At 43.5% G+C, this 26,449-nt stretch overlaps 2 protein-coding genes and 1 long non-coding RNA gene across 8 annotated transcripts in view; 1 reads left to right on the forward strand and 2 right to left on the reverse strand.

The window, feature by feature from the left end:
- The window catches only part of ACSM5 (acyl-CoA synthetase medium chain family member 5), a 36,074-nt gene extending 26,241 nt beyond the window's left edge, over nt 1-9,833 (reverse strand). Inside the window, 4 exon segments of the mRNA XM_038540204.1 lie at nt 491-727; nt 3,985-4,201; nt 6,555-6,840; nt 9,685-9,833. Of these exon segments, the coding sequence (XP_038396132.1) occupies nt 491-727; nt 3,985-4,188 (441 nt within the window). The 5' untranslated portion in view covers nt 4,189-4,201; nt 6,555-6,840; nt 9,685-9,833.
- Nucleotides 9,072-26,449, forward strand: part of PDILT (protein disulfide isomerase like, testis expressed) — a 42,847-nt gene continuing 25,469 nt past the window's right edge. The window contains exons 1-3 of one of the 5 annotated variants that reach the window (XM_038540198.1): nt 11,520-11,761; nt 12,147-12,169; nt 17,677-17,885. In XM_038540198.1, the coding sequence (XP_038396126.1) occupies nt 12,159-12,169; nt 17,677-17,885 (220 nt within the window). In that variant the 5' untranslated portion in view covers nt 11,520-11,761; nt 12,147-12,158. Of the gene's footprint in view, nt 9,346-9,732; nt 9,973-11,519; nt 11,762-12,074; nt 12,170-17,676; nt 17,886-26,449 lie in introns of those variants that run through there. The other 4 variants (XM_038540201.1, XM_038540200.1, XM_038540202.1 and 1 more) reach the window with 4 other exon arrangements.
- Nucleotides 20,043-26,449, reverse strand: part of LOC119872189 — an 80,746-nt gene continuing 74,339 nt past the window's right edge. For both annotated transcript variants that reach the window (XR_005360866.1, XR_005360867.1), the window contains one exon: nt 20,043-20,203. This is a non-coding gene — a long non-coding RNA (uncharacterized LOC119872189). The remainder of the gene's footprint in view (nt 20,204-26,449) is intronic.

Here is a 26,449-nt window from a genome sequence, read left to right on the forward strand (position 1 = left end):
ATGAAGGTCTCTTATCTGTAATTGCATTACTCTCCACACACTAGCACCTCCCAAGCTACAACCAGCCAAAGATATGTTTGGTTTGTCCCACTCAGAATTTTTTAAAAGTTTATTTAGTTCTCAACATTAAAAGATAAGAAGCTTTTTTTTTTCTTCCTCATAAAAATCCAGAGTTTTCTATTACAAAGTCTAAAGTGCCGGAAACATTGGCCCTCCTTCACACATGGAAACATCTAGTTGGAGGGAGAGAAGCACTTGTCCCTGTGTGATGAGGCATGTGACGTCCAGTTTAGTAAAGCCCCCAGGGCTTCTAATTGCCTCACACTGACCCACTTTCATCAATTACATTACTATCTGACCCCTGGGCTCAGTCAAGTGCGTGATTGTGGAGCAAAGGGGAAGTAAACAAAACCCCACATAGGGTTCACTTTGCTGCATCTCCCAAAACATGTGGATTCTGCAAAGTTCTGGCAGGTGTGTCCACCCCAACTGGTAGCCTCAGCCCTGCTCACTGACCTGTCCGTATACATGCCACACTGACCAGCCACCACTCTGGGAGCCGTGGGAGCACCAGCATTATCCTGTCCCCAGGCTGAAGGCCACACATGCCTTGGAGCACATTAGCTGCCTTCCTGGATTGCTTCCCCAGCTCCTCAAAGCTCCATTTGATCTCTTCTCCCAGGCCATTGACCCACCAGAATGCAGGGATCTGTTGCCGGTGCCCAGCCTAGACAGCAGCATAGGCAGAAAAGAAATAGAAAACATTTGTTTAGGAATTTTGTTTGCTTGATTTTTTAAATTTAATTTTATTTTTTATAGTGTTATAGTCACAGGGTTCAAATTCAAAACAATGAAAAGATGCATTGAGAAGGCTTACTCCCATCTTGTGCCCATCTACCCTGTTCCCCATTTCACCTGCTTCAATGTGTAACAAATATTACTAGTTTCTTGCATATCTGTTCAGTGTTTCTTTAGGGAAATGTTAAGTATATTCTGTTTTCTGTACCATCTTTTTAATGCAATAGGTAGCATATGATTCACACTGTTCTGTGTCTTCTTCTTTTTTTTAAGATATAATTCTCATACCATAAAATTTACTATTCTGGAGTGCACAATTCAATGGTTTTTGGTATATTCATGAAACGGTGTAAGTCATTGCCACTATCTAATTCCAGAACATTTTCATTATCCTAAAAAGAAATACGGTACAGATTAGCAGGCACTCCCTAATCCCCCTTTTTCCCCAGCCCTTGGCAACCACTCACTAATCTACATTTTCTCTATGGATTTGGCTATTCTGGATATTTCATATGAATGGAATCATACAATATGTGCCAGCACTACAAGTTGGAAAGACAATTCTCTCCCCCTTGAATTTATTAGCAACTTTGTTTAAAATCAACTGACCATAGATTTATGGGTTTATTTCTGGACTCTCAATTCTATCCTATTCATCCATATCTATCTTTTTACCAGCGCCACACTGTCTTTCTTTTTTTCACACAGTTTATTACTGTCACTTAGTAGTAGGTTTTGAAATAGGGAAGTGTGAATCCTGTTCTGTTTCTTTATCAAGACTGTTGTGGTAGGATGCCTGGGTGGCTCAGTGGTTGAGTATCTGCCTTTGGCTCAGGTTGTGATCCTGGGGTCCTGGGATGGAGTCGGGGAGCCTGCTTCTCTCTCTGCCTATGTCTCTGCCTCTCTCTGTGTCTCTCATGAATTAAAAAAAATCTTAAAAAAAGAGAGACTGTTTTGGTTATTATGGGTCCCTTGCCTTTCTACATAAATTTTTGGACAAGATCATTTATTTCTGCAAAGAAGTCTACTGGGATTTTAATAAAGATTATATTGAGTGTCTAGATCAATTTGGGATGTGTTATCATTGTTTTGCAACTTTATAATTTCTGCTTTGATGGCAATCAAGTTTAAAAAATGTACAGTTCAACTTTATCAAAGGCAGACTTCAGCATACAAAATGTTGAGACTAATATTTTCTGGTGGTCCTTGTTTCTGAAAGTTGAAATTCATCAGATGTGTTTTAAACTTTTCCCAAAATTGTTATGAGGGATATGTTATTTTTGCATAATGAGGCAATATCTCAGGGGCATTCTGAGATTCACCCAAATCTTTAATGAGTGCTTAATAAACACTCCCTGAGCTATTCCAGCCTTTGGTTAGTTTCCAGTTTTAAGAAGTAGATTCTGGCAATTTTTCCAAGTTTTTTTTTTTTAATTTTTGTTGTTTTTATAGAGGATAACATTTTAGAAAGCCCTTATTCCACCATTTTTGCAGATGTAACCCTGTTTGTATTTATCATTATGAGAAACTCTCTAAGAACGATCTCAGTGTGGAAAAAGAGCTCAGACTTTGTAGACAGGAATGGGGTGTCTCAGCTCCATCTCCTATATGCTTCTTATTTTATTCTCACAACAACTCTAGGTTGTGAGCAGATGGTATGGCTTCCAATTTATAGATGAGAAAACTGAGATCCAAAGAGCTTAGGGCATTTGTCCAAGGTCACATTTCAAGTGGATGAACCATTTCTTTTTTTTTTTTTTTAAGATTTTATTTATTTATTCATGAGAGACACAGAGAGAGAGAGAGGTACAGACATAGGCAAAGGGAGAAGCTGTCCTCCAGGGGCACCCATATTGCGACAGAATTTCAGTGTTTATGACTGAGATAATATGCCACTGCATGTAAATGCCATATTTTCTCTATCTATTCATCCATCAGTGAATACTCAGGTTGCTCCCCTGACCTTGGCTATTATGAGTAATGGCCCAACAAGCACAGGAGTGCGGACTGCTCTTCAGGATGGTGGTTTTCTTTCCTTTGCATGTATAGCCAGAAGTGGGATAGCGGGATCATACGGTAGTTCTATTTTTATTTTTTTAAGATTTTATTTATTTATTCATGAGAGACACGGAGAGGCAGAGGGAGAAGCAGGCCCCATGCAGGGAGCCCGATGTGGGACTCGATCCCTGTACTCCAGGATCACGCCCTGAGCCAAAGGCAGACGCTCAACCGCTGAGCCACCCAGGTGTCCCAGGGATGCACCATTTCTAGCTGACTGCAAAGCTGCCTTCATACTTCACTATATCCACTAACAGCATACTTCTATTGAGTCTACTATTAGTATTAGTTTCCTCACCATTTTTCCTTACACAAGCTCTTCTTAAAATTAACATAAGTAAATTGCTTTGAGATAAAGTTTATACTCTCCTACTATAAAATAAAAAGCATCTTTAGCATAAATAAAAAGTGACTATAAAATACAGCAAGAGACACAACAGACAGCTAAGGAAGAGAAAATTAAAGAAGGAAGTACATGCTCAGACACACACAAAGAAATCAAGATAATCTTAATTTAATCCTACATATCTGCTGTGATCTGTGAAAAGCTTTGAGCCTCAACCATGCTTTCTCCTTATTTAAAAGGAAGTAAGTTCAGGAAGCATCCAACTCTTTATTTTGGCTCAGGTCGTGATCTCAGTGTCATGAGATCGAGCCCCCTGTGGACTCCACACAGAGTGTGGAGCCTGCGTAAGATTCTCTCTCCCTCTCCCTCTGCTCCTCCACCTCTGCACTCTCTCTCTCAAAAGAGAGAGAGAGAGAGAGAAAGTAGGGGGGAGAACGCAATAGTGAGAGAAATACTAACAACAGAAAAGAATCAAAACCAAACTTTCTCTTTCACTTGATCAGAATGATGGGAAGAGAATCAAAGTGGGCACAACTGTCTCAACTATGTGATTTGTGTTCAAGAATATGAGATGCATCAGGGATTCGGCTAAGTGTCTAAAGCTCATGAAACTTGGTCATAATTCTTTTTCCCTTAAGGCTTAAATGCTAACAGTTTAAGTTTTAGGACTTGCAAAATTACCAGGTCAAATGTCCACCTGTGTTATAGCCTTGAGTCACATTGGGGTAATTGAGAGCAGCCTCTGAGGCCCAAGACAGACACTAGGACACAGCGGGCCTCACCTTTTCCAGCTGACTCCACATGTCCAGCACATCATGGGCAAAGTTGAAGTACTCAGGTACTGGCTGCCTCCCCAGGCTGATGGCTTCCCAGGTGGCCACAAGCTTCTGAGGGTCTGGTAGAGGGGCTTGTTGCCCACGAAGCCCACAGAATCCCCGGGCATTCCTCAGCACCCAGAGTACCCGTCCTCTTAGCCATGGCATCATGTTATTGTGTAGCCTGTCACCAAAGGGAAGAGAAATAACACAATCCTGAATTCTGGGCTTTGTGGAGAAATCTGTGGCAGCCATGATGGTGACTATAGTACACACTGATTTGTAAACACAGTCTTGGGCATTAGTCTTAATTCTATCATGTGATTTTAGTCATTCCATCTCCCTGAGCCTGAGATCCATCACTTCAACCTCTCACTCCCTGTGGATCTCTGTGGGTCTGAGGTCAGTAACTCAAGAGCCAACTTCTCAAGTCTTCCCAATAATATAATGTAAGCCACACCCATAATGTACAATTTTTCTAGTAGCTTCATTCAAAAAAAAAAAGGTGAAATGAATTATAATATTATTTTACTTAACTAGTATGAAAGGTGAAATAAAATGGGGTCATGCATGTCAAGGGGTTTTAAAATGAGCCTGGAGGGGGCGCCTGGGTGGCTCAGTCCGTTAAACACCTGCCTTCAGCTCAAGTCATGATCCCAGGACCCTGAGATCCAGTCTCACGTTGGGTTCCCCACTTATTGGGGAGTCTGTTTCTCTCTCTTCCTCTCCCTCTACCCCTAACCCTGTTCATGCTGTTTCAACCTCTCTCTCTCTCTCAAATAAATAAAATCTAAAAATATAAAATATTAAATTTTAAAATGAACCTGGAGGCCATCCATGAAGGTGGTGGGCCTTATGCACGTCCTCACTGGTAGAACCATGAGCTTTTAAACTGAGCCAAACCACAAATATTCCAAGGATTCAGCCTGAGTACCTGCAACTTTCTACAGTATGATTTCAGCTCAGGTCATGATCTTAGGGTCGTGAGATCGAGCCCTGCCTTGAGCCCTGCCTTTGGCCCCACAGTGGCCCTGCAGTGGCTCTGTGCTGAACATAGAGCCTCGTAAAGATTCTCCCTCTCTTTCTCCCACTGCCCACCTCCCTTCTCTCTTAAAAAAGAAAAACTTACCAAAAAAAACTTGGTTTTTGTTCCCTGGAGTAGGGGTGGTGGTGGTGGGTGGTAGTGGCATTATTTGGATTGCTGCCCAAATCTGTGTTTTCTGAATCACAATTCTGAGACCCCAAATAAATGTTTCCTTTTTATTTCAGCTTTGCCTTTCTTCTCGGTTAGCACTGGCTAACTCCTATAATTTCAACATATTATCAAGGTAAAAAGAAATTACCTAAGAGATATTTTACATTCTTTTTATTTTTTATCTTTTTGGTTCTAAGTCCCCACAATCCAACATGTATTTTACCCTTATAAGCATACCTCAGTTTGGACTAGCCACATTTCAAAGGCTCAACAGGTGGCTGGTGGCTACCATATTGGACAGGGCAGTTTCAATGTCTTGCTATTCAAAGTCAGGTCTATGGTACAGCAAGCAGCATTAGCATCACTTGGGAGCTTGTGTTGACTGCAGAACCTCAAACCCCGCCCTAGACCTGTGGAATTAGACCTTGCACTTCCACAGGAGCCAAGAGAAGCAGTCTACAGGCTGCATCCATAGATGCAAGTTCTTTCTACCAAATTCCTCTTGGTCATAATAATAACAACAGAATATGGTAATGTAACTGCCAGAGATTAAAGACTTTGAACTTCCCTCGGATTCTTTTTAAATCCTAACCCCCGCTGTGATTATAGCAGGAGGTGGGGGCCTTTGGGAGGTAATCAGATCCTGAGACCTCAGAGAGCTCCCTTGCCCCTTCCGCCTGGTGGGGACAAAGCAAAAAGACGGACATCTGTGAACCAGAAGCGGGTTCTCACCAAACACAGAATCTGCCTGCTGCAATTTGACCTTGGACTTTGCAATCTCTGGAACTGTGAGATATAAATGTTGTTTAAACCACAGCTGCCCAAACGGACTAAGACAATAACCAACAATAAGAATGTGTCACAATAACAAGATAAACAATAATAATTGCCATTCACAGAAGGCTTAATACTGTGTACCAAGCATTTGGAAGGTACCTTGCAGATGTTATTTCCTTTAATCCTTATGACAACTCTATGATATAACTGCTATTGTTTCTGTTTTACAGATACACAAAAAGTCAGGTTTGAAGAGGACAAATGACTTAAGGACTCACCTACCAGAAAGGCCTAGGCCCCAGCCTCTGTCGTAGCTCCCAGCCCTGTGGCCTCAGACTCCCCTTCTCTGACCCTCTCCCTACTCTCCCCTCCCCCCTTCTGCTCTGCCCCAAGCCTTTTCCTCTGCCTCCCTCCCTTGGATTCCTCTACCCCTTGACAGCTGATAATTAGAATCCCCTGGCATCCCTTCCAAACCCAGGCCATTTTAGGCATGCCCCTTCTTGGTTGAAGTAGCAAGGGCCAACAGAGGCAGCTGACACCTGTCCTTGAAAGATTTCTGTCTTACCTTGTTCTTGAACCCAAGAAATGTGAAAGGGCTCCAACGTTGTTTCAACTAAACACAGGGCTTAAACCTTTAGGTACCTCCAGGACACTGGAGAAGGCAATTTGCTGATTCAGCCTCCCACAGGGAGCTTTGACCCAAAATGCAACTAAGAGAGAGCAGAGCCCGAAGCCAGCAGCGGACACAGCGGTTTCAACTGGCCAGCTCATTTTGAGCCAGTGAGAGTGGCCCTCTCACAGCTCCCAGTGGCTCTGGATGTCTTCCCAGAAAATTCAGGTCGCCACCTCATCTAAAAAGAAAACAGGAACTTCATTATGTTTTAGCAGATTAGGATACAATAGTAACAATAATATTAGTTAACCATGTTCCTTTTCTGCACCAAACCCTCCAATGCATAGAGATCTAAGTAGATTAGAAGTTAGTTGCCTGGAGCTGGGTATGTAAACAAGGAATGGCTGCATATGGGCACAACGGATCTCTTTGAGGGGATAGAAATGTTTTAAATCTGGACTGTGATCATGGCTGCACAAATCTGTAAATGCATTACTACTACTACTGTTGCTACTAATAATAATGACATACTCGAATGAATTTGTGGTATGTAAAATTAAAACTAAATACAGCTTTTTTTTGAGAGGCGAGGTAAGCCTGCTATGGCTCCCTGCATGGCTCAGAATCCAAGCCAAAGCTCCAAGAGCAATCTGCAAGGCCCCACATGATTTCCTGGCTCTCTACTCCTACCCCTCGCTAGCTCTGCTCCAGCCACACTGGTCCACCTGCTGTTTGTTCTCTCTGCCACTTGGCAAGCTGAATCCCTGAGAACAATAGCTTTTTAAAAAAGATCCTGTTTCGCAGTATTTGCCAATATCTGCGGTTAAATGTTCCCATGGTGGCATGGCCAATTTCAAGCAACCAGAGTTTTAACACTGATTTGTTATTATTATTGGTTTTCACCTGATTATGAATGGTCCTTGGTGCCCATGTGCGCTGGCCCCAGTCAGTGCCGCTTCAAGCCTTTGTGCTCCTTGGTTTCTCTGCCAAGAAGTTGCTGCAACTTAGGCAGTTCACTGCCTTACATCACCACTCACACACAGGCCCTGCTCACTGCGCCTTGGGCCACAGCGCTAACCCCAACTAGAATCCTCTCTCATCTGACACTTCCCACCCTCCCTTCTCTACTTGATTTTCCTCCTTAGAGTTCATCACTTCCTAACATTCAATGTATTTTGTAAATATATATTTTTATCCAATATTATTGTGGTATGATTGGCAGATAAAATTCAATACATTTGGGGCACCTGGGTGGCTCACTCGGTTAAGCATCTGCCTTTGGCTCAGGTCATGATCTCAGGGTCCTGGGATTGAGCCCCTCATTGGACTCCCTGCCCAGAGGGGAGCCTGCTTCTCCCTCTCCCTCTGCCTGCCGCTCCCCCTGCTTATGCTCTCTCTGTCAAATAAATAAAAATAAAATCTTAAAAAAAATAAAATCCTATATATTTAAGGTATACAATTTGTATATTACATAAATGGCTACGGCAGTTAATTAATACAACCATCACCTCTCAAACTTGTGGTTCAATATTTTCTATTTATTCACTGTGTCACCTGTCACCTCCCTTACGACACACGTACACTAGAAAATAAACTCCACAAGGATAGAGACTTTAGATTTTTCGGTACAGCTGTATAAAACAGTACCCTGCCATGTAGTAAGAGTTCAGTAAATATTTGTTAAGCCAAGGACGAGTAAATGAGAACTAATATTTAGTGAACATTTTCTATCTGCCAGATGTTGCTATGTGTAGCAAGTAAAAATTAACCGCAGGCGTTTTTGGTAAAAGTTTGTTTTTTTTGTTTTTTTCCCAGAATCACATCCAAGCTGGTATAAGTTCCCAGTATCTACGGGAACTCCAGGCTCACTTACTCTTCAGAGCACCTTCCTTACCCACCCCTGGAACTGGATTCTAGGGATGGAGGAAGTGCTCTGGGTGCCTCTGGGAGTAGGTGCTGACATGCCAGCTACCTGGCTTTGCGGTAGCTAGCATCACACAGGGTGTTGATCCTCCACTGTGTTTTATTCTCCTGTGGCTCAGGCTCATTTTCTGACCAGGCCAGGGTGGCCTATTTCCGTGGAGGCAGCTCCTCTCCCTCCCTGCCAAGCGTGGCCAGAGAATCATCTCCTTGGCCTTCAAATACCATTTCCTCAGACCTCTACTGGGTCGCGGGCAATCATTCTCATCTGTAAATCTGCAGCCAAATCCAAAGATACAATCTCTACTCTGAGGGAGGCGGATGGACAGAGGGCCTGCTCTTCAGGCAACCTGATCTCAACATCACTGCTATCCATCAATGATAAGAATCAGGCAGCACAAAACTGGGGGGCTGCAACCTGACAAAAATGATGATGATGCAAATAATGACAATAACTGCCTTTTATTTAGTCATTCAACAAATGTTTTGGAGTACCTGTTACCTGCTATGCAAAGTAAATTATAGGAAATTTAGAAGGTGATTAGTCCTGGGAAGAAAAGAAGGCCTAGAAAGAGTACCTGAGAGTGGGTTGGGGGAAGTTAATGAATGGTTTTAAACAGAGTGATCTGAAAGACCCAGGTTGAGGAGGAGGTGTTTGAGCAAAGACTTGGAGGAGATAAGAGAGAACCTGAATACAGCCGAGTGAAGTGCTGTCAGCAGAAGAAACTACAAATGCCCCTGAGATGAGAATGTGATTGTCATATTGGAGGAATGACAAGAAGGCCAGTGTGGCTAGAACAGGAAGTGGGACAGACGCTAGGAGGTAGGATGAGGACCAGCTTTCTGCCCTCCGGGTACCTTGCAGCTCACTTTGCTCAGGTCAGCTTATCTAACGCTTTAATAGCCCTGCGAGTTCTATGACATTTTACATGTGAGAAAACCGAGCCTCAGAAAGGGTGAGTGACATGCCCAAGGCCACACAGCTATTTAGGGATAGAGCTGGGATTCAAATTCCAATGTTTAGGCACTGAGTTCAGGCCCCCCATGTGCCACTCTTGGCATCCCAGGGTGTGTTTTATTTCTGGTGCTCCCTGTGAACCCCAACCCCGCCCCTGTCCATGGGCATGCTCCTCTCAGCAAGGGCAGGGCAAGGTCTTCTTACCCAACAATGGCCATTCTTCTCCAAGGTCATCCTGGTCCTCCAGAACCCCAGAACTTGGAACACTGCTGCTCAGGCTGGTACAGTCCCAGTGTGTCCAGGAAGGGACTTTATTTCTGCCTCTGGATTTCTTTAGAACACTCAGCAGTCTGCAAGTCATAACCTACTCTGTCACAAAGGGAAGCCAGGAGCCTGTTCTCCAGGCCACAACCTGACTTCCTGCCACAAGTGCCCTGGAGTTTGCTGCCCAGCTTGGCCCCAGCAGGCTGAGCATAACCAGGCTTCCTGCAGGTATGGGCTTGAAACTGGCAATTCTGACCACCGGGCCCTGCCCTGGCCACCTTCCTTCTGCCAAGGCTGTTACAAATTTAAGTGTGCTTCACTGCGTAGATGGCTACACATTAGTGTTATTACCAAAGGGGCCTCAAAAAAAAGATGCCCAGACTCAGACAGATGAATGAAATTAGAATCTAGTGTGTTTGGGTTTCAGCGTCAATTTTTCTGAGGTTCCCCAAGAGATCTTAATGTGCAGTCACAGTTGAGAATCACTGAAATGGATTAGGGGGTTTGTGTGAGAATTAAATTCAGCTGTTTGTTCATTCATTAATTCAAAAACATTCACTGAGCTCTAGATCCGGACCATGTACTGTTCTAGGAGTCGGGGAAACAGCTGTGAACAAAGGCAGGTGCATGAAGAAGTTTAGAAATAGAAACAACGTACACTCAGAAATAATAATACAGGATTTGAAGCAAACAAGAGTGATGGGGCCAAGAGTGCTGGAGGCAGAGGTGGTAGTGGGGAGACAAAGCAGCCTGGGAAGACACTTCCTTGGAGGAGCTGGTGTTTATGCCAGGACCTGAATGACCAAGAAAGGCTGCATATCAGGGTCAGGGTGTTCCAGACAGAAGCAGAGGTCCCAGGCAGGGTGTGCCTGATGAAAGGGAAGGAACCAGCATGGATGACATGCTGTGAATGGGAGGGAGAGCAGAGAGCTAAGGTCAGAAGATGAGGATGAGGGGGTGTGGAGCTGCCAGTGCACTATATGTGATGGCAGGCCCCTGGACTTTCCCACAAGAGAGTGATGTGATCTAAGCTATGTTTCAGAAGGAAATCTCTAAATTATGTGTGAAGAATGAACTGGAGGAAGGAAAAAATAAGCAGAGAGGAGGGGCACCTGGGTGGCTCAGTCAGTTAAGTGTCCACCTTTGGCTCAGGTCCTGGGATCCAACGCCTTTCTCTGCTGTTCCTCCTGCCTGTACTCTGTGGCTCTCTCTGTTAAACAAATAAATGCAACCTTTAAAAATAAATAAATAAAAAAGAATAAGCAGAGAGGAGGCTAATGCTCCTCTGACCAGACCAGAGACAACAGTGGCTGGGACCTGAGGCTCTGGGTTGTGGAAACCCAGGGCATTTAGTGCTCAGAGCAGTGGCAGCTGGTAGCAAGCCCATCTGTATTGGCTGCTCTTATTCTTATTTATTCTTATTCATAGAAGTTTCCTATCATGGCACTCCTACCTATGTGGGGATTGGGAATAGAGAGACTGGAACCAGGCTTGAAATTTGTGTGGAAGGGCTGACAGTTCCCCAGAGGGACACAGAGGGGTCGCTGAGGTTGTGAGGCCAGAGGGGTGGGTGCTGGGAGAAGTGGGATCCCTGGGCAGGGGGCTGAGGGCACAATGTCAGGGATTGAATCAGAAGGGGGTCCAGAGTTTGAGGGGGAGCACTGTGATGAAATAAGGCTGAGCTGTGGCCAGTGAGGGTCTCAGAGGAGAGAACAAGGATTTGCATGTCAAAAGGGGGAGCTGGAGGGAGAGAGAGGGGGGTGGGCAGAGAGAGAACAACTTGTGCCCTGCTACCCTTTTCCTGGAAATGCATATAGTTCACGTTTTTGCTCCCTCAGTCTGTTAAACAAAATAAATGTTAAAGACCTTATTGGCTTTATTCAATGATTCATGAATCAGGCGACATCCTATCCAGCAGATAGAAAGGAGCTCTGAGATGCTCTACAAGTGAAAGACCTTCATAGGCTGAAGGGAGCAAGAACAAGGCAACAAGGAAATTCTACTACACAAAAAGCTGGTTGGTAATTACAGGGTTGCTTTCCTTTAGCGGGTGGCAGATAATCTATCTAATGCTGATCAGGTTAACTACTGATTGAGTGGCTTAATATTCCATTTCTGGGAGAGCCAAAGACTGTAATTAAGTTACGCCTCCATTTGGTGACACGGGACCTGCCACAAGTGACTCCATTTGGAGCCTGTTGTCTTGTTTTTAACAAGTCAAACAGAAACTTCTGAGTGAAGCTTCTCATGGTTACCCTATTTAAAAATGTCAGTGTGCCTCCCTTCACCTTCTTCCTTTCAAATCTTTCCTGATGGACATTTCTCCTTAGCACTCATCAGCGTCTGACATACAGTCATAGAATCTATTTCTTGATCTCATTCACTGTATCCCTCTCTTGTAGAGGGTAAGCTCCATGAACACAAGGTATGTTGTCTATTTTGTTCGGTTCTCTATCTCCAGTACCTCGAATGGTACTCGGCATATATTTATTAAGACCTCAAGACATATTTGAGCTTGTTATATATATGAATGAATGAATGAATGAATGGATGAATGAATGAATGAGTGAATGAATGGGAGTTATTACCAGGGTCCACAGAAGTCTGACCATGGAGGGATTTGTCCACCAGTTGCTGGGGCTTGGTCTCTATCTTGTGAAGCCTAAGCACTAGAAACCTTTTAGGCTTATACTCAAACCTGCCCCAGGTTAGCAGGAAACCTCCTACCTCCCTCTCTGGGTCTCCCATTGCCCCATCTCCATAAATTGATCAGGAACTTCTGAGAATGCTTTTTGTTTGTTTTTTAAATAAGTATTCCTCAGCTTTGGTATTTATACATTATTTTTATTAAAGTATAATTAACACAGTATTATATTGGTTTCTGGTATACAATATGATTCAACATTTCTATACCTTACTCAGTGCTCATCATGATAAGTGTACTGCTAATCCCTGTTTCACTCATCCTCCCACCAACTTCCCCTCTGGGAACTATCTGTTTGATCTCTGTCTGGTTTTTTTGTTTGTTTGTTTGTTTTTTGTCTGTTCTTTTTCTTTGTTTATTCATTTGTTTTTTCTCTTAGATTGCACCTATGAATGAAATCATATGGTATTTGTCTTTGTCTGATTTATTTCACTTAGCATTATATCCTCTAGGTCCATCCATGTTTGTTGCAAATGGCAAGATTTCATTCTTTTTATGGCTAATATTCCATGCAAATATATACCCCACATCGTCTTTATCCATTCCTCTCTGGATGGACACTTGGGCTGCTTCCAGATCTTGGCTATCATAAATAATGTTTCAATAAACATAGGGTTGCATTATCTTTTCAAATTAGTGTTTTCATTTTCTTTGGGTAAACACCCAGTAGTGGAATTACTGGATCATAGAATGATTCTGGTTTTAACTTTTTGAGAAACCTCCATAGTGTTTTCCATAGTGGCTATACCAGTTTGCACTCCCACCAACAGTGCATGAGGGTTCTTTTTGTTCCACATCCTCACCAACATCTGTTTTTTCTTGTCTTTTTTAGCACATTTTCCTATGTCTGTTGGCCATTTGTGTATGGGAATACTCTTGTCAAAGGCGTATGAGGGGAGAATGGGAAGGGGAGCCACAATAGCCCTGACTGGCCTGGCTAGTACTCAGATGCTTTACTGTCCATTCCAGCTGGATGACTTGCCTTGGTTGATTTCATTTGTATGGTTCTCAGCCTACAGACTGCAAGACAGGGTTAATTAACTAAGGTTTTCAATGACAATACATGGATCTCATTTGGATCCTGATTCAAACAAACTTTAAATTCTGAGATAACTAGAGTAATTCTCACACTGTCTGAATATTTGATAAGAAGTTATCTTTCATTTTGTTAAGTAGGACAATAGTATTGTGGTTATGTTTTATTTAAAAAGAAACCTCTATCTTTTAGAAATTCATAATGGATTATTTATGGATGAGCTAATGTAATACATGGGACTGGCTTCACAGGGCAGGGAGTGGTGAGAGTAAGATTGGTGGTGACAAGTACTCAAGTTGAGTGACAGGTACATTGGGGCACACAAGCCATTTTCTCTGTTTTTGCATTCAAAATTTTTCAAATAGAAAGTTAAAAAAATAGAATCATTTGGGGAGCTTTTAAAACATACACATATCTGGACTGCACCCTGAGTGATTCTGAATTCATTAATCTGGGTTGAGTCTAGCATCAGTACTGTTACAAAACTCCCAATGGAATTTTAATGTGTAACCTGGGATAAGAAATGCTAATGGAGTACAAGTTCTTTATCATATCCTTGAAACTACCCTGGGATGGGCACTATTCACCCATTCTACAGATGAAGACACTAAGCTCTAATAGTGGACTCACAAATTTGAGGAATCCAAGATTTGAGGGGTGAGCGAGGGCTCGTGGGCAGTGTGGTATGGCCATTTAGACCTGAGGTTTGCAAACTTTTCCTGTAGAGGGCCAGATAATAAATATTTTTGTCATTGCTGGCCACATATGGTCTCTGTTGCAACTATTTAACTTGGCCATTATAGTAAAAGTCGCCAGACAATAGCAAAAGAACGGGCGTGACTATGAGCCAGTAACACTGTATTTGTGAGAACAGGCAATGGGCCAGTTTCCTGAACCCCAGTTTAGACCACAGACATTGGGCTTAGGTGTACCTGAGCCCATGTGCTCCTTCATCTACCTAATGGCTGGTCTTATAGCAGTCTCCACCTTCATGAAGGCGGCATCATAATTGTACCTAGGAAATGTAGGAAATGTTGGGGTTTGGAACCAACAGCCAAGAAAGAATTCTTGAGATGTCTTTGATGCAAAAAGGTGTTTTTATTAAAGCATGGGGACATGACCTGTGGGGCAGAAAGAGCTGCACTGGGGTCAGGAGGGATGGTCAATTATATACTTTTTAAGTTGGGAGAAGGTTAGGGACAACCTATGTCTCTAAGGAATCTTGGAAGCAAGGTCCCCAGGACCTTGAGGGGGCTAGCTACTGTTAGGAAAAGATCATTTATTACTGTCTAGTAAAGCCTCAGTCATGAGACCCTTCAGATGTATATTGGTAACTCATATGCTAGGGAGATGATTGCTAATATATGCTAAGATATATCTTGGTGGGGGTAGAGATAAAAGAAGTTTCCAAAGGAAACAGGAGTGCCTGGTCCCTGCTATCAGTTTCAAAAACCTGTTTTGCAACCCCTAATAAAAAATCTGATTCTGTTCTCTGTTGCAGCCTCACCCGACCCCTCCTGAGGCAGGACTCAATTGGACGATGGAGAGTAGAGGGTATCAGGGTGGAGGGTGGGGAGGAGCTCTGCTAATGTCTCAAAATATTGTTCACAGCATCCATTTTTTAAAAGAATGTTTTATTTATTTATTTTAGAGAGCTCTCACATGAGAGCAGGGGGAGGGGTTTGGGGGTAGGGGCAAAGGGAAAGAGAAAGGGACAAGCAGACTCTGCACTGAGTTTGGAGCCTATGTGGGACTCAGTCTCCTGACACATGAGATCATGACCTGAGCTAAAACCAACACTCAGACGCTTAACCGATTTTGCAACCCAGGCGCCCCTGTTCACTGCATCCGTTTTGCAGTGGGCACTAGATAGGCACTACATCATTGTGGTTAGGGGCATGGATTCTGTAACTAGGTTGCTTGTCCCCAAATGTGGGGCGATGATCGGGTGGAAGCTGGTGTGGCCCAGGCGTTGAAAGGATTCACCCAAGGCAGAACAAAGGAGACACTGAACTCTAGGAAACAAACTGAGGGTTGCTAGAGGGAAGAGAGGTGAGGGATGGGATAACTGGGTGATGGGCATAAAGAGGGCATGTGATGCAATGAGCATTGGGTGTTATATGCAACTGATGAATCACTAAATTCTACCTCCAAAACTATAAAACACTATATGTTAACTAAATTGAGCTCAAATAAAGAATTTTATAAATAAATAAATAAATAAATAAATAAATAAAGCCTCTATACCTATTAGCTGTGTGACGCTGGGCATATGATTTAACCTCTCAGTGCCTTATTTTATACTCATTAAATGAGGGGTACAATAGTACTATTCCTACCTCATAATTTGTCATAAGAGATGTGATGGTATGAAAAACACTAGACCAGTGCCTGGCACATGAGAAGCACGTTTAGCTATAAGTACTTATAAATTTTAGTGCCAGAATTGGTCACAATTCTCTATATTTTAGGCAAAAAAAATTTACATTAGGTCAATTTTTAGAAACTTCAGGTAGTTTGACAAACATATTTGGCAAATACCAAGTGTTTATTCATTCCTTCATGTATTTATTTGTGTCACTCATTCATTTTCTTACCATAAATGCCAAGTGCTAGGACTACAGCAGTCAACAAAGAAGTTAAGATCCCTATAAATTTAATCTGAAGGTGTGACCTAGAATATACTGCTATTGGTCTTCTTATTTAAGACACTCATATAGTCTATGCCACACAGAGAAACAGCTCTATGCCTCAGGAGTACTTATGAAGATCTGAGGATGTGATTCTATGCTCTAAATTGTTAAAGAAGACATAATTAGGGAAAGTGGAGCTTACAGAAGGGCAGCTTCTGACCCAGACCATTCTAACAATTAAAAATAGTAAAAAAAAAAAAAAAAAAAAAGAAAAGAAAAGAAAAAGAAAGAGAGAAAGAAAGAAAGACAAAAAAGAGAGAAAGGAAGGAAGAAAAAAAAGGAAAGAATTAGGAAAGGAAATCATGCCATAGATCTAAAATATATTTTTATATTTTTATAGGATATATGTGATATATTTCATATTATTAAGAAAATCAGGGATCCCTGGGTGGCGCAGCGGTTTGGCGCCTGCCTTTGGCCCAGGGCGCGATCCTGGAGACCCAGGATCGAATCCCACATCGGGCTCCCAGTGCATGGAGCCTGCTTCTCCCTCTGCCTGTGTCTCTGCCTCTCTCTCTCTCTCTCTCTCTCTCTGTGACTATCATAAATAAATAAAAAAATAAAAAAAATAAAAAAAATAAAAAATTTATTAAAAAAAAAGAAAATCAGAACACTGAACAGTATGCATTAGCTGACTCCATTTATGCTTAAAATTGTACGTTTGAATGTGCATATATAGGAATTTTCAATATGTATAAGAATTCATTTCAAACTGTTAATAGTAGCTTCTTCAGAAAGAGGATTATGAGAGATTTTATTTTGTACTTAACATATTTTTATTATATTGTTTGGAATTTTTACAAATGTTACTTATAAGTTTTTTTGTTTTGTTTTTTTTTTATGATAGTCACAGAGAGAGAGAGGCAGAGACATAGGCAGAGGGAGAAGCAGGCTCCATGCACTGGGGGCCCGATGTGGGATTCGATCCCGGGTCTCCAGGATCGTGCCCTGGGCCAAAGGCAGGCGCCAAATCGCTGCGCCACCCAGGGATCCCTACTTATAAGTTTTAAAAGAAATATTTACTGTTGAGAAAATTTTTTCAAGTATCAAATGGGGATGTGAATGGGAAGTGAGTGTCCCATCATAAGGGGCATTCAAGCAGGAGCTGGAGGACCATGAAGCAGAGGCTGTGATGGAGAAGTGGACCAGTTATCTCTGAGGCCCAAAGGCTCACCCTAGGACTTTGGATTGGGACTCATCTCTGCAAAAGTCTCACCTATTGTCTGGGGGAGCCCGTGGGCTCAAGTGGCTGGCCTGTGAATAGGATTCTTGTTGCTCTGAGTGGGGCCCTGCTTTGAGCTATCCCTGTGCAGTTTACACAGGGGCTGAGGGTAAGCTAACACTTTGCCTCTTCCAGTGCCCTGCCAAGCTGTGGGCACTGCTCAGGCCATGTTCTCTGTACATAAACTGGCTGGGCAGGGAAGGGTGGGGAATGGAGTAATAACATGGTGCCCTGCCACCGGTGTTGATAAGGGCTCCTGTTCTTTGTACCCCTGAAGGACAGCCATGAAGCTGCTATGGATGGCCCTGCTGCTAGTGGCCATTTGCGTCTCCACTGTCCAGGGCTTGCCAGAGGAGGATTTTAGGGAAGCCAGCATCAACATATCCCAGCCCTTGCATATCGTGGAGGAAGGCAACCTGTTAGTGCTAACACCTCCTGGCCTAATCCAGATGCTGAACCAGACTCGTTTCCTCATGGTGCTTTTCCGTGAGTATCCCTGACTCCTGGGTGGTGGCTGATGGGGAGGGGACAATATCTGCCTCCTTGCTCCTGGTAGCCAGAAGAGTTTTATATATTGCTAACCACACAAGAACACATGTTATTAAGATACTTAAAAATAATATGTATATACTATCATTCCCAATTTCCAGATGAGAATCCTGAGGTTCAGGGAGGTTAAACAATTTGCAAGATACTACGTTTCCACTTTAGTCTTGATTTATATGTTGCTCCTCAATCTCACTGAAGGTAAAAAGCCAAGATTTATTCTTTGGTATCTTTACATTCTGAAACTCAACTTTCCTCTTTGTAAAATGGGCATGAGCATCATGACCATACTGGATTGTTGTAAAGGTTAGATGAGATATTATGTCAAGCAGCTGGAACACAACCAGAGAACAATAAATGATGGCAGGTACAGGCAAGCTCTTGGGCAAAGATTTACAGATCACCATGTGTATCTGAAACCTCTCACAAGTGGGAACCACAGACCCTGTGCTATACCTGCTCCCACTTGGAAGGATTGCAAGGGTGCAGAAGGCAGATGAGAACACCAGATTCTAGAATCCTGTGGAGCCTTTTCTGGGAAGTGTCTGGCTATGTCAGTCCCCAAGACCTGCTTCCAGGATGTACCTGACCTGACTAGCAGGCCTGGAGGCCAAGCAAGGCCTGAGCTTCCAGAGCTAGGCAAGGCAGGGCAGGGTGGGTGCGGCCCCTTCTTGGTTTCTGCCCCTTTCCATGCACCCCTCCCCTCGCATTCTCCTCCCTTCTTCTTGGTTGCTGCTCTGGTGGCCTTTTCTCCCCTCTGTCAGTTTTCTCTCCTTGAACCCTGACCCCTCACGGGCTTCCTATTCTCTCCAGTCTGACCAATGCATTTACTGGGATGAAGTTCAGCTTTAGAGGTTCATGGCCCTTGGCTCAAATGCTGGGCTCTGTCACTTATTGGCCATGTGGCCTTGAGCAGGTGACCTTGATCACTCTGAGCTTCTCTTTACTTGGATGTGAAATGGAGAATTTGATAATACGATATAATTCCTGGGGTGCTTAGCACAGTGCCTGGTGCATGATAAGAGCTTAAGAAAGTATTGGCTGTCATTCTCTTTATCATCATCATTAGATTCCCCCCATCTGCACAAAAGCATTAATGATTTTTCCCTTGCAGGTTGTTGTGATGATGAAAATGGGCTCAAATATGCAGTCATTAGTGCCTAGGGAGCATTCATTGGGCTGAAACTGTTATGATTGCATCCTGATTCACCCCACTTTTACTCAGCTCTGCTCAGTGCCAGGCCTTGGACGGACCCTATGGGAGCCCCAGAAAACAGGGGCTTTGGTTTCCGTTCTCAAAGACTTTGTAGTGAAAGCCAGGAATGTCACAAAATATGAGAAACTCTTTACAACAATATTCATGCCATTAGGATAGTCTAAATTGTATACATTGGGGGCCTTATGGAAAGTGATAGCTTGGACTTGTCCTTAGAAATGGTTCTTCTGGCGGCAAACCAGCTGAGAAGCCTCCTCGGGCTTGGATCCTGCATCCTTGTATCCAAGAATGCGCACAGGTCTCCATGCCAATGCAAATGCATCTTGAACCTTGAAGTTTGGCCTGAATTGAGAGAAATCTTTGCTATTTGGCCACCCAGTGACACCCAGTGATGGGCAATCTTTAGCCAGAGCAGTGGAGTAAGCACTCTGGAAATCTATCATTGTTGATATCAATAATTATCAAAGACCACATGCCAAGTGCTGGTAAATCCTAAAGTATTTTTTTAAATTTGAATCACCCACACACTTTTAAAGTCTGTAAATGATGTCAAAGTTTGGGGTAAAGTCCATGGGTTTGGGAGCCAGGCAAGCCTGAGTGTGACACCCAATACTGCTATGACCTAGACTTGTGGCTTTGGGTCTTTGTGTCTCACTTTCATCTCCAGAGTAGGAATAAGATAAGTGGTGGAGTCATAATGGGGATTGACTGAGAGTATCTATGAAGGATCTGGCACTTGGACTGAGTAAATGAGTCCTGATCCTCCTGTGGCCCTGGGGCACAAAACCGATCATAAACTTTCTATCAATTAGGACTGAGTTCAACTTTAAGGAATAAAGAATCTGCTAATCATGACTTAAATCCAAGATTTATCTCCTGTACTCATATGTAGACCAGGGATAGGCAGTCAATGGCTGTCCAAGCAGCTTTATGGTGTCAAGGACACAGGCTCCTTCTGTCTTCTTGCTTCATAACACCTGACATGTTGTAGCTCATGGTCACAAGATGGCTGGGCACCTCTTGCATTGTATTGTACATTTTTCTAGGGAAAAGGAGGGACAGGCAAATAGTAAAAGGACAAAATATGTGTCAGCCAAGTATATATCCCTTGAAAAAAACCAAAACTTTTCCAGAAGCCCCACCAGTGACTTCTGTTCTGTGTTAGAGAACATTCCATGGCTAGAATGAGGCCATGGCTGTTCCCAACGGAGGCATCTGAAATGGTGAATGTTTCAGATCTCTATCTCTATGGTCCAGGGGGCAAAGAGGTTGAGAATGGTTGATTCATAGCATTTGCCACAAGATTCAAGGTTGTAGGCTAACTTAAAGGTGCCAAATATCTTATTGGTTTTTTGCATATTATAGTTCTATTTTTAATGGTAGATGAATGAAGTCCCATAATGAAATAAATTCAAGGATTGATTGTCCACTTTTGCACCCAAATGCTTTCATTGTTCTGATTTAAAAAAAATATATGTAGGGCAGCCCCGGTGGCGCAGCGGTTCGGCGCCGCCTGCAGCCTGGGGTGTGATCCTGGAGGCCCCGGGATCGAGTCCCGCGTCGGGCTCCCTGCATGGAGCCTGCTTCTCCCTCTCCCTCTGTCTCTCTCTCTCTCTGTCTATAAATAAATAAAATCTTTAAAATATATATATATATATATATATATGTATAGAGAGCATGAGCAAGCAGGAGGAGGGGCAGAAGGAGATAGAAAATCCTAGGCAGATTCCATGCCCAGCATGTAGCTCAAGGTGGGGCTTAGCCTCAGGATTCTGAGATCATGACCTGAACCGAAATCAAGAGTCAGACATTTAACCAACTGAGCCACCTGGGTGCCCTTCATCATTCTGATTTTGATTATATATATTTTTTTATTTTTTTATTACATATTTTAAAGATCACTGTGTTAGGGGAAGTAAGTGCTATACAAACTCCCCAATCTAAGTTTGTAAAGGTTGATTTCTTAAATCTTAGTCTCAGGCAGGTCTGCAGAGGAGCTTTGCTCCTTATAGTCATTCAGGCACCCAGTCTCCTTTCATCAAGTGATTCAAGCATTCCTTAAGGCCTAGAGTACTCCACTGAGTCCTCTGCCTCCAGCCAGCAAATAGATTGAAAGATAGAGGGCATGCTTCTGGGCCAGGCCAGCCCTGGGAATGGTGCAATCACATCAGTGTTACCTGAAGTGTGGTCTGTGGACCAGCAGTGCCAGCATCACTTAAAAGCTCATTGGGATTGCAAAATACCAGGCCTTGCTCTAGACCTACTGGGTAAGAGTCACAGTTGAGTCACATGGACATTATAGGGTGAGAAGCATGTGTGACACCACTTCTGCCCATGTTTCATTGGCCACAGCTCTATAAGAGAGGCTGGGAAATGAAGTACAGCAGTGTAAATGAAGAGGAAAAAGAAACAGGGTTTGGGGAACACATGGCATTATCTGCCTTAATCACACTGTACCTCATAGAAGCCTTGAAACAGCCTTTGATTCTAACACAACCTGAAGCTGAGGTGGCTGAGAGGCAGCCAGGTGGTGTGAGCTCTTCCAGACACTGAGCCAACAGAAATAGGTTTCTTTTCTGGGCAGGAATGTCAACAATTGTTTCCTGCAATGGGTTGACTTTATGGACTATTTGCTAAGGTTAATGTTCCAAGGACACTAGGTTCCCAAATCCAATAGGCACTTGTCAGTCCTCACCTTCCTTGATCTCTCTGCACGCCCAACCTGAGACCCTCTGCCCATTCTCGTCTGGTTTCCTTTGATCTCTCTGGCTCACTTCTCATTTCTTTATGCTTCCTCTTCTTTCCCATAACACTGAAATCAAGGATGTAATAGGCAGTCCATGGATTGAAGATGGCCAGCAGGTGGGTTATGTTTGGGCCACACAGTGTTTTAAAAATGGAAACATTTCACAGTTAAAGGGGAATTTACATCTGCTTTTGAAGAAACAGAAGATCTAGAGGCACAGGCCCACATTCTTGCAACGTAACAACTGGCTGGAACTGAGTCATGATTTTCCCTTTTGACCTGAAAACATTCTGTCAGTTTGTCACATCCCTGCCCAGCCAACCCCACACAGTCACACTCCTTGCCTCACCACTGCAGCATGAGTCTGTGTCCCCTTGTCTGAAAATCAGGTCTTCAACAATGTGGTTGCCCTGGGTCCCAGAGCCTCCTCAGCTGGCTTGTGCAGGCACTTCATACAACATGAAACAAAAACATTCTTTTTGTGCCTTTAACCTTGATAGTTCCCAGAAGGGAAAATCCGATTGGGTCATTTTTGCTTCCATCCAATATAGAGCATGCCTGATACATAAAATTCCATCAAAATAGTTCCAAGCTTCTGATCTCCATCTAGCCCAGTCTGTTAATGGTTTCTTTCATTGTACCAGGGTGCATGCTGGATTTGCCTTCAAGCCTATGAAACAAGACCTTGTGTGTGTGTGTGTGGGGGGGTGATCTGGTTTGGGACATTCTCTTTACATAAGCCTGTGAGCAGGGCAGGTGTTTCTACTTTGCTGATTGACTCCTCTAGCTGATTCTACATGTCCCTCATCCACGCTAGGACAGGGGCCACCACTTACGAATCTGTTTCATGGTTTCTTCGGGGAAGAGCTGAGAATCCTGCAGCTCTACTCTGCCTGCTATAGAATCTTAAGATAGGACAGCCCAGGTGGCAGTGCGGTTTAGTGCTGCCTGTAGCCCAGGGTGTGATCCTGGAGACTCGCGATCAAGTCCCACATCAGGCTCCCTGCATGGAGCCTGCTTCTCCGCCTGCCTGTGTCTCTGCCTCTCTCTCTCTCTCTCTCTCTCTCTCTCTCCTTCTCTCTCTCTCTTTCTCTCAAGTGTGTGTGTGTCTCTCATGAATAAATAAATAAAATCTTTTAAAAAATTAAAAACAAAAAAAAAGAATTGTAAGCTAATGGTTTGCCCAGGTCAGACATCCAAGAAGGATATCCATCTTCTCTTTTTTGCTGTGGTCCTAATCTCTGATCCTGGACCCTCAATGTTGAAGGAATTAGAGCCACACACTTTGCATGACACAACGCACATTTACCCTTCCAAAAATGATGCAGCAGGTAGACAAGAAGGAAGAACCTATCCTCCCCACATGAGAATGCAAATCTCTGCCCAGTGACTGCTCTGTTTTAATTAGGGCAAAAGGGGGGAAATCCATGGCTCTTTGGGGCTTTAACTGACATCTTATAACTCAGGGATTGACACTGAACCTGGGGCTACAGAGAGATCCAATCAATTTTACATTCTTTTTTTTTTTTCAAGATTTTATTTATTTATTTATTTATTTATTTATTTATTTATTTATTTGAGAGAGAGAGGGAGAGAGAGAGACACACACACACACACACACAGAGACAGAGACACTGGCAGAGAGAGAAGCAGGCTCCATGCAGGGAGCCTGACATGGGACTTGATGCTGGAGCTCCAGGATCAGGCCCTGGGCTGGAGGCGGCGCTAAACCACTGAGCCATCAGGGCTGCCCTCAATTTTACATTCTTTAATGACATTCAATGACAACCAATTTGAATACTTAAAATTTAAAGCATTCCCACTAGCCCGTATTTCAACACTAAGCACCAACAGAGATTTTGTTATCTAAAGGAGACACTCAGGCTCATTACATTTGAATATCTGATTTCTTCTAATACACAACTGAAATCAAAATGAGTTCTCAAAAACTGGCAGGCCTTCTAAAGTGACCTTTGGAAAAACTAATCAGTTGGGGAAAGCGTTATAAACGTTTTTCTCCCCCCTCCCCCCAGGAATAAATAGGCTCTTTACAAAAAACTATTTTTCCAATATTGTCCCAAGGACATGCTGCATAGTACCTCTCTCAAATCCTTAGCTGCTGCCCACTTTCTTAGCTCTCTGAGGGCTCCAGGCTCAAGAGTCAATGACCAGTAGGACTTTTCTCTTGCATGTTCCTGACTTGGCATGTCTCAAATGCCACATGTATTTTAAACAGCACTCAGCACTTTTAGTTTGCTCCCTACAACTTGCTTTTTCTCATGCCCTGCCTTAGCTGACAGCACTTCTCTCTACCCAGTGTCAAAATCAGAAATCTCAAGATCATTCTTGACTCTCTGTTCTCCCATCCAACTCATCACCAGGTTCTGTTGACACCACCTCCTTAAGCCCTCTGCAATCCTCAGTTTTCCCACCCCCTTACCACTACCTTTGTTCTGGCCAGTGTTCCCTACCTGAAATACTATAGCACCCCCTAGAGCATCTGCCCACTTCCTCTGATGCTGTCCCTATAGTGCACCCAGAGATATTTTTTTCTAAAATGCCAAGTCTGATCAGGTTACTTCCTGATTAAAAATCCTCAGTGATTCTCTAAGACCCCAAACTCCTTAACATGGCTACAGTGTCCTCCACTGGGTCTAGCTTCAGCCAACTTCCCCACTTTATTTGAGAGCTATGCTTTAGCTCCTGAGTAGTTTGTGGTTGTGATAGGCCACACTGGCTTCAGCCTCAGGGCCTTTGCTCTTAAAATTTCCTCTGCCCATAGTGTCCTTCCTACACTTCCTCACCTGGATTGTGAGGTTTAAACTTATGAAGCCACTTTGTCAGGAGGCTGTGTCCACCCTTACTCCCACTTGCACTAGCTAGCAGGTCCTCCCATGCTAACGCAACCCTCTGTACACTTCCGTTCATCAGTTCATCACACTGTATTGAAACTGCTTTCAAATTTGTGGGCTCCATGGAGGGGGACCAGGGCCAAATCTCATTCATCTCTTGATTACTAATATCTGGCATTGTGCTTAGTAGGCCTGCATGAGATGCTGAAAGAATGAATGACTGAAATGAGCCCATAATGTTGTGCATGAGTGAGGCAAGGAGAAAAGGGTAAGCTACCTTTAATGGGGAGAAGTCAAAGTGAGGTTTATCAAGAGCTGTCTCTAGGGTCATTTAAGAAGTACCTCTAAAGCAGAGAGGCAAGAATTCTGGGAGCAGGTTAGATGACGATTTCAGGGCAAGATTAAGGGTTCTCCACCTATATCATCATAATGGTTAATATTTTGGGGGCACTTCTGTGCCAGAACTTTGCACATCTTAGGACCCACAGATGGCTGTCCTCGCAGGAGCTCTCAGCCTCCCAGCAGAGGACTCCCTGCCCATCCACAGCCCACTGGGCTCCACTCTGCCCAAGCAACAATGTACATCAGAATTGTTCCCATACCCCAATCAAGCTGGCATTTCCAGTTGGCCAGAGCAGGACGTAGGTACCAAGACCTCAGAGGTGTATACATTCATTCCACCTTTACAGACTTGGTTTGCAGAGCCCCAGAGTTAAAACCGATTTGTAAGTTTTAAAAAGAAACCAGAAAGCAGGACTGAAAATCATAAAGAATGGATTTGTCTCTACAGATTCTCCCGATTCTGATGGAAACCACCCAGAGCAGGGGAGATGGAAAACCCACCCCATCTCTCCCCTCCAGGAAAAAAGGAAACTTTTTTAGACCAACTTACCCACATGGTCCATCAGAGCCTGAATCTGGGGGTCAGACAGCCTTGGAATTGAGTCTTAGCCTAACCACATACTAGCTGTAAGACCTCTGGCTTCTGTTTCTTTTTCTTTAAGATTTTATTTATTTATTTGAGAGAGAGATAGCAAGAGAGCATGAGTGGGGGGCGGAGAGAGGGAGAAGCAGATTCCCCACTGAGCAGAGAACCCAACATGGGGCTCAATCCCAGGACCTGAGCCAAAGGCAAATGCTTAACGACTGAGCCACCCAGGTGTCCTGGGCTTCTGTTTCTTGTCTGTAACATCCCTCACCTGGAATGATAGGTAACTCAGAGGTTGTTTCAAGGATTAACCAGGATAATACAGGTAACACTTCACAACATGGTTGGCACAGTAAGTGCTCAATAAGTTGTCATTGTTGTTACCTTGTATCATTACTGTCACCATCACCATCATCACCTTCATCATCATCATCAGCCAACTGGCTGCTTTGGTCAAAATCTCAGTCATCCTTGACTCCTCTCATTCACTCATACTTCACATCTAATCTATCATCTCCTCCCATCTATCCAATCTATCACCTTTCATCTTCTCCAAAATCCCTCAGACTCTGACCACTTCCCACTCCTTCCACTGCCAGTACCCCGGCTGAAGGCAGTACTGTCTATCACCTGGATTATTACAGAGGCCTCCAACTGGTCTCCCTGGATCCACTCTTTTTCCCTTTTACTCTAGTGTTCATATAACATTAAGTACAGTCCAGGTACAAAGTAAGTAGGGTCATATCTAATTCTGCCCCAAAC

Source organism: Canis lupus, chromosome 6 (genome assembly GCF_011100685.1).
Source record: "Canis lupus familiaris isolate Mischka breed German Shepherd chromosome 6, alternate assembly UU_Cfam_GSD_1.0, whole genome shotgun sequence".
Classification (NCBI taxonomy): domain Eukaryota; kingdom Metazoa; phylum Chordata; class Mammalia; order Carnivora; family Canidae; genus Canis; species Canis lupus.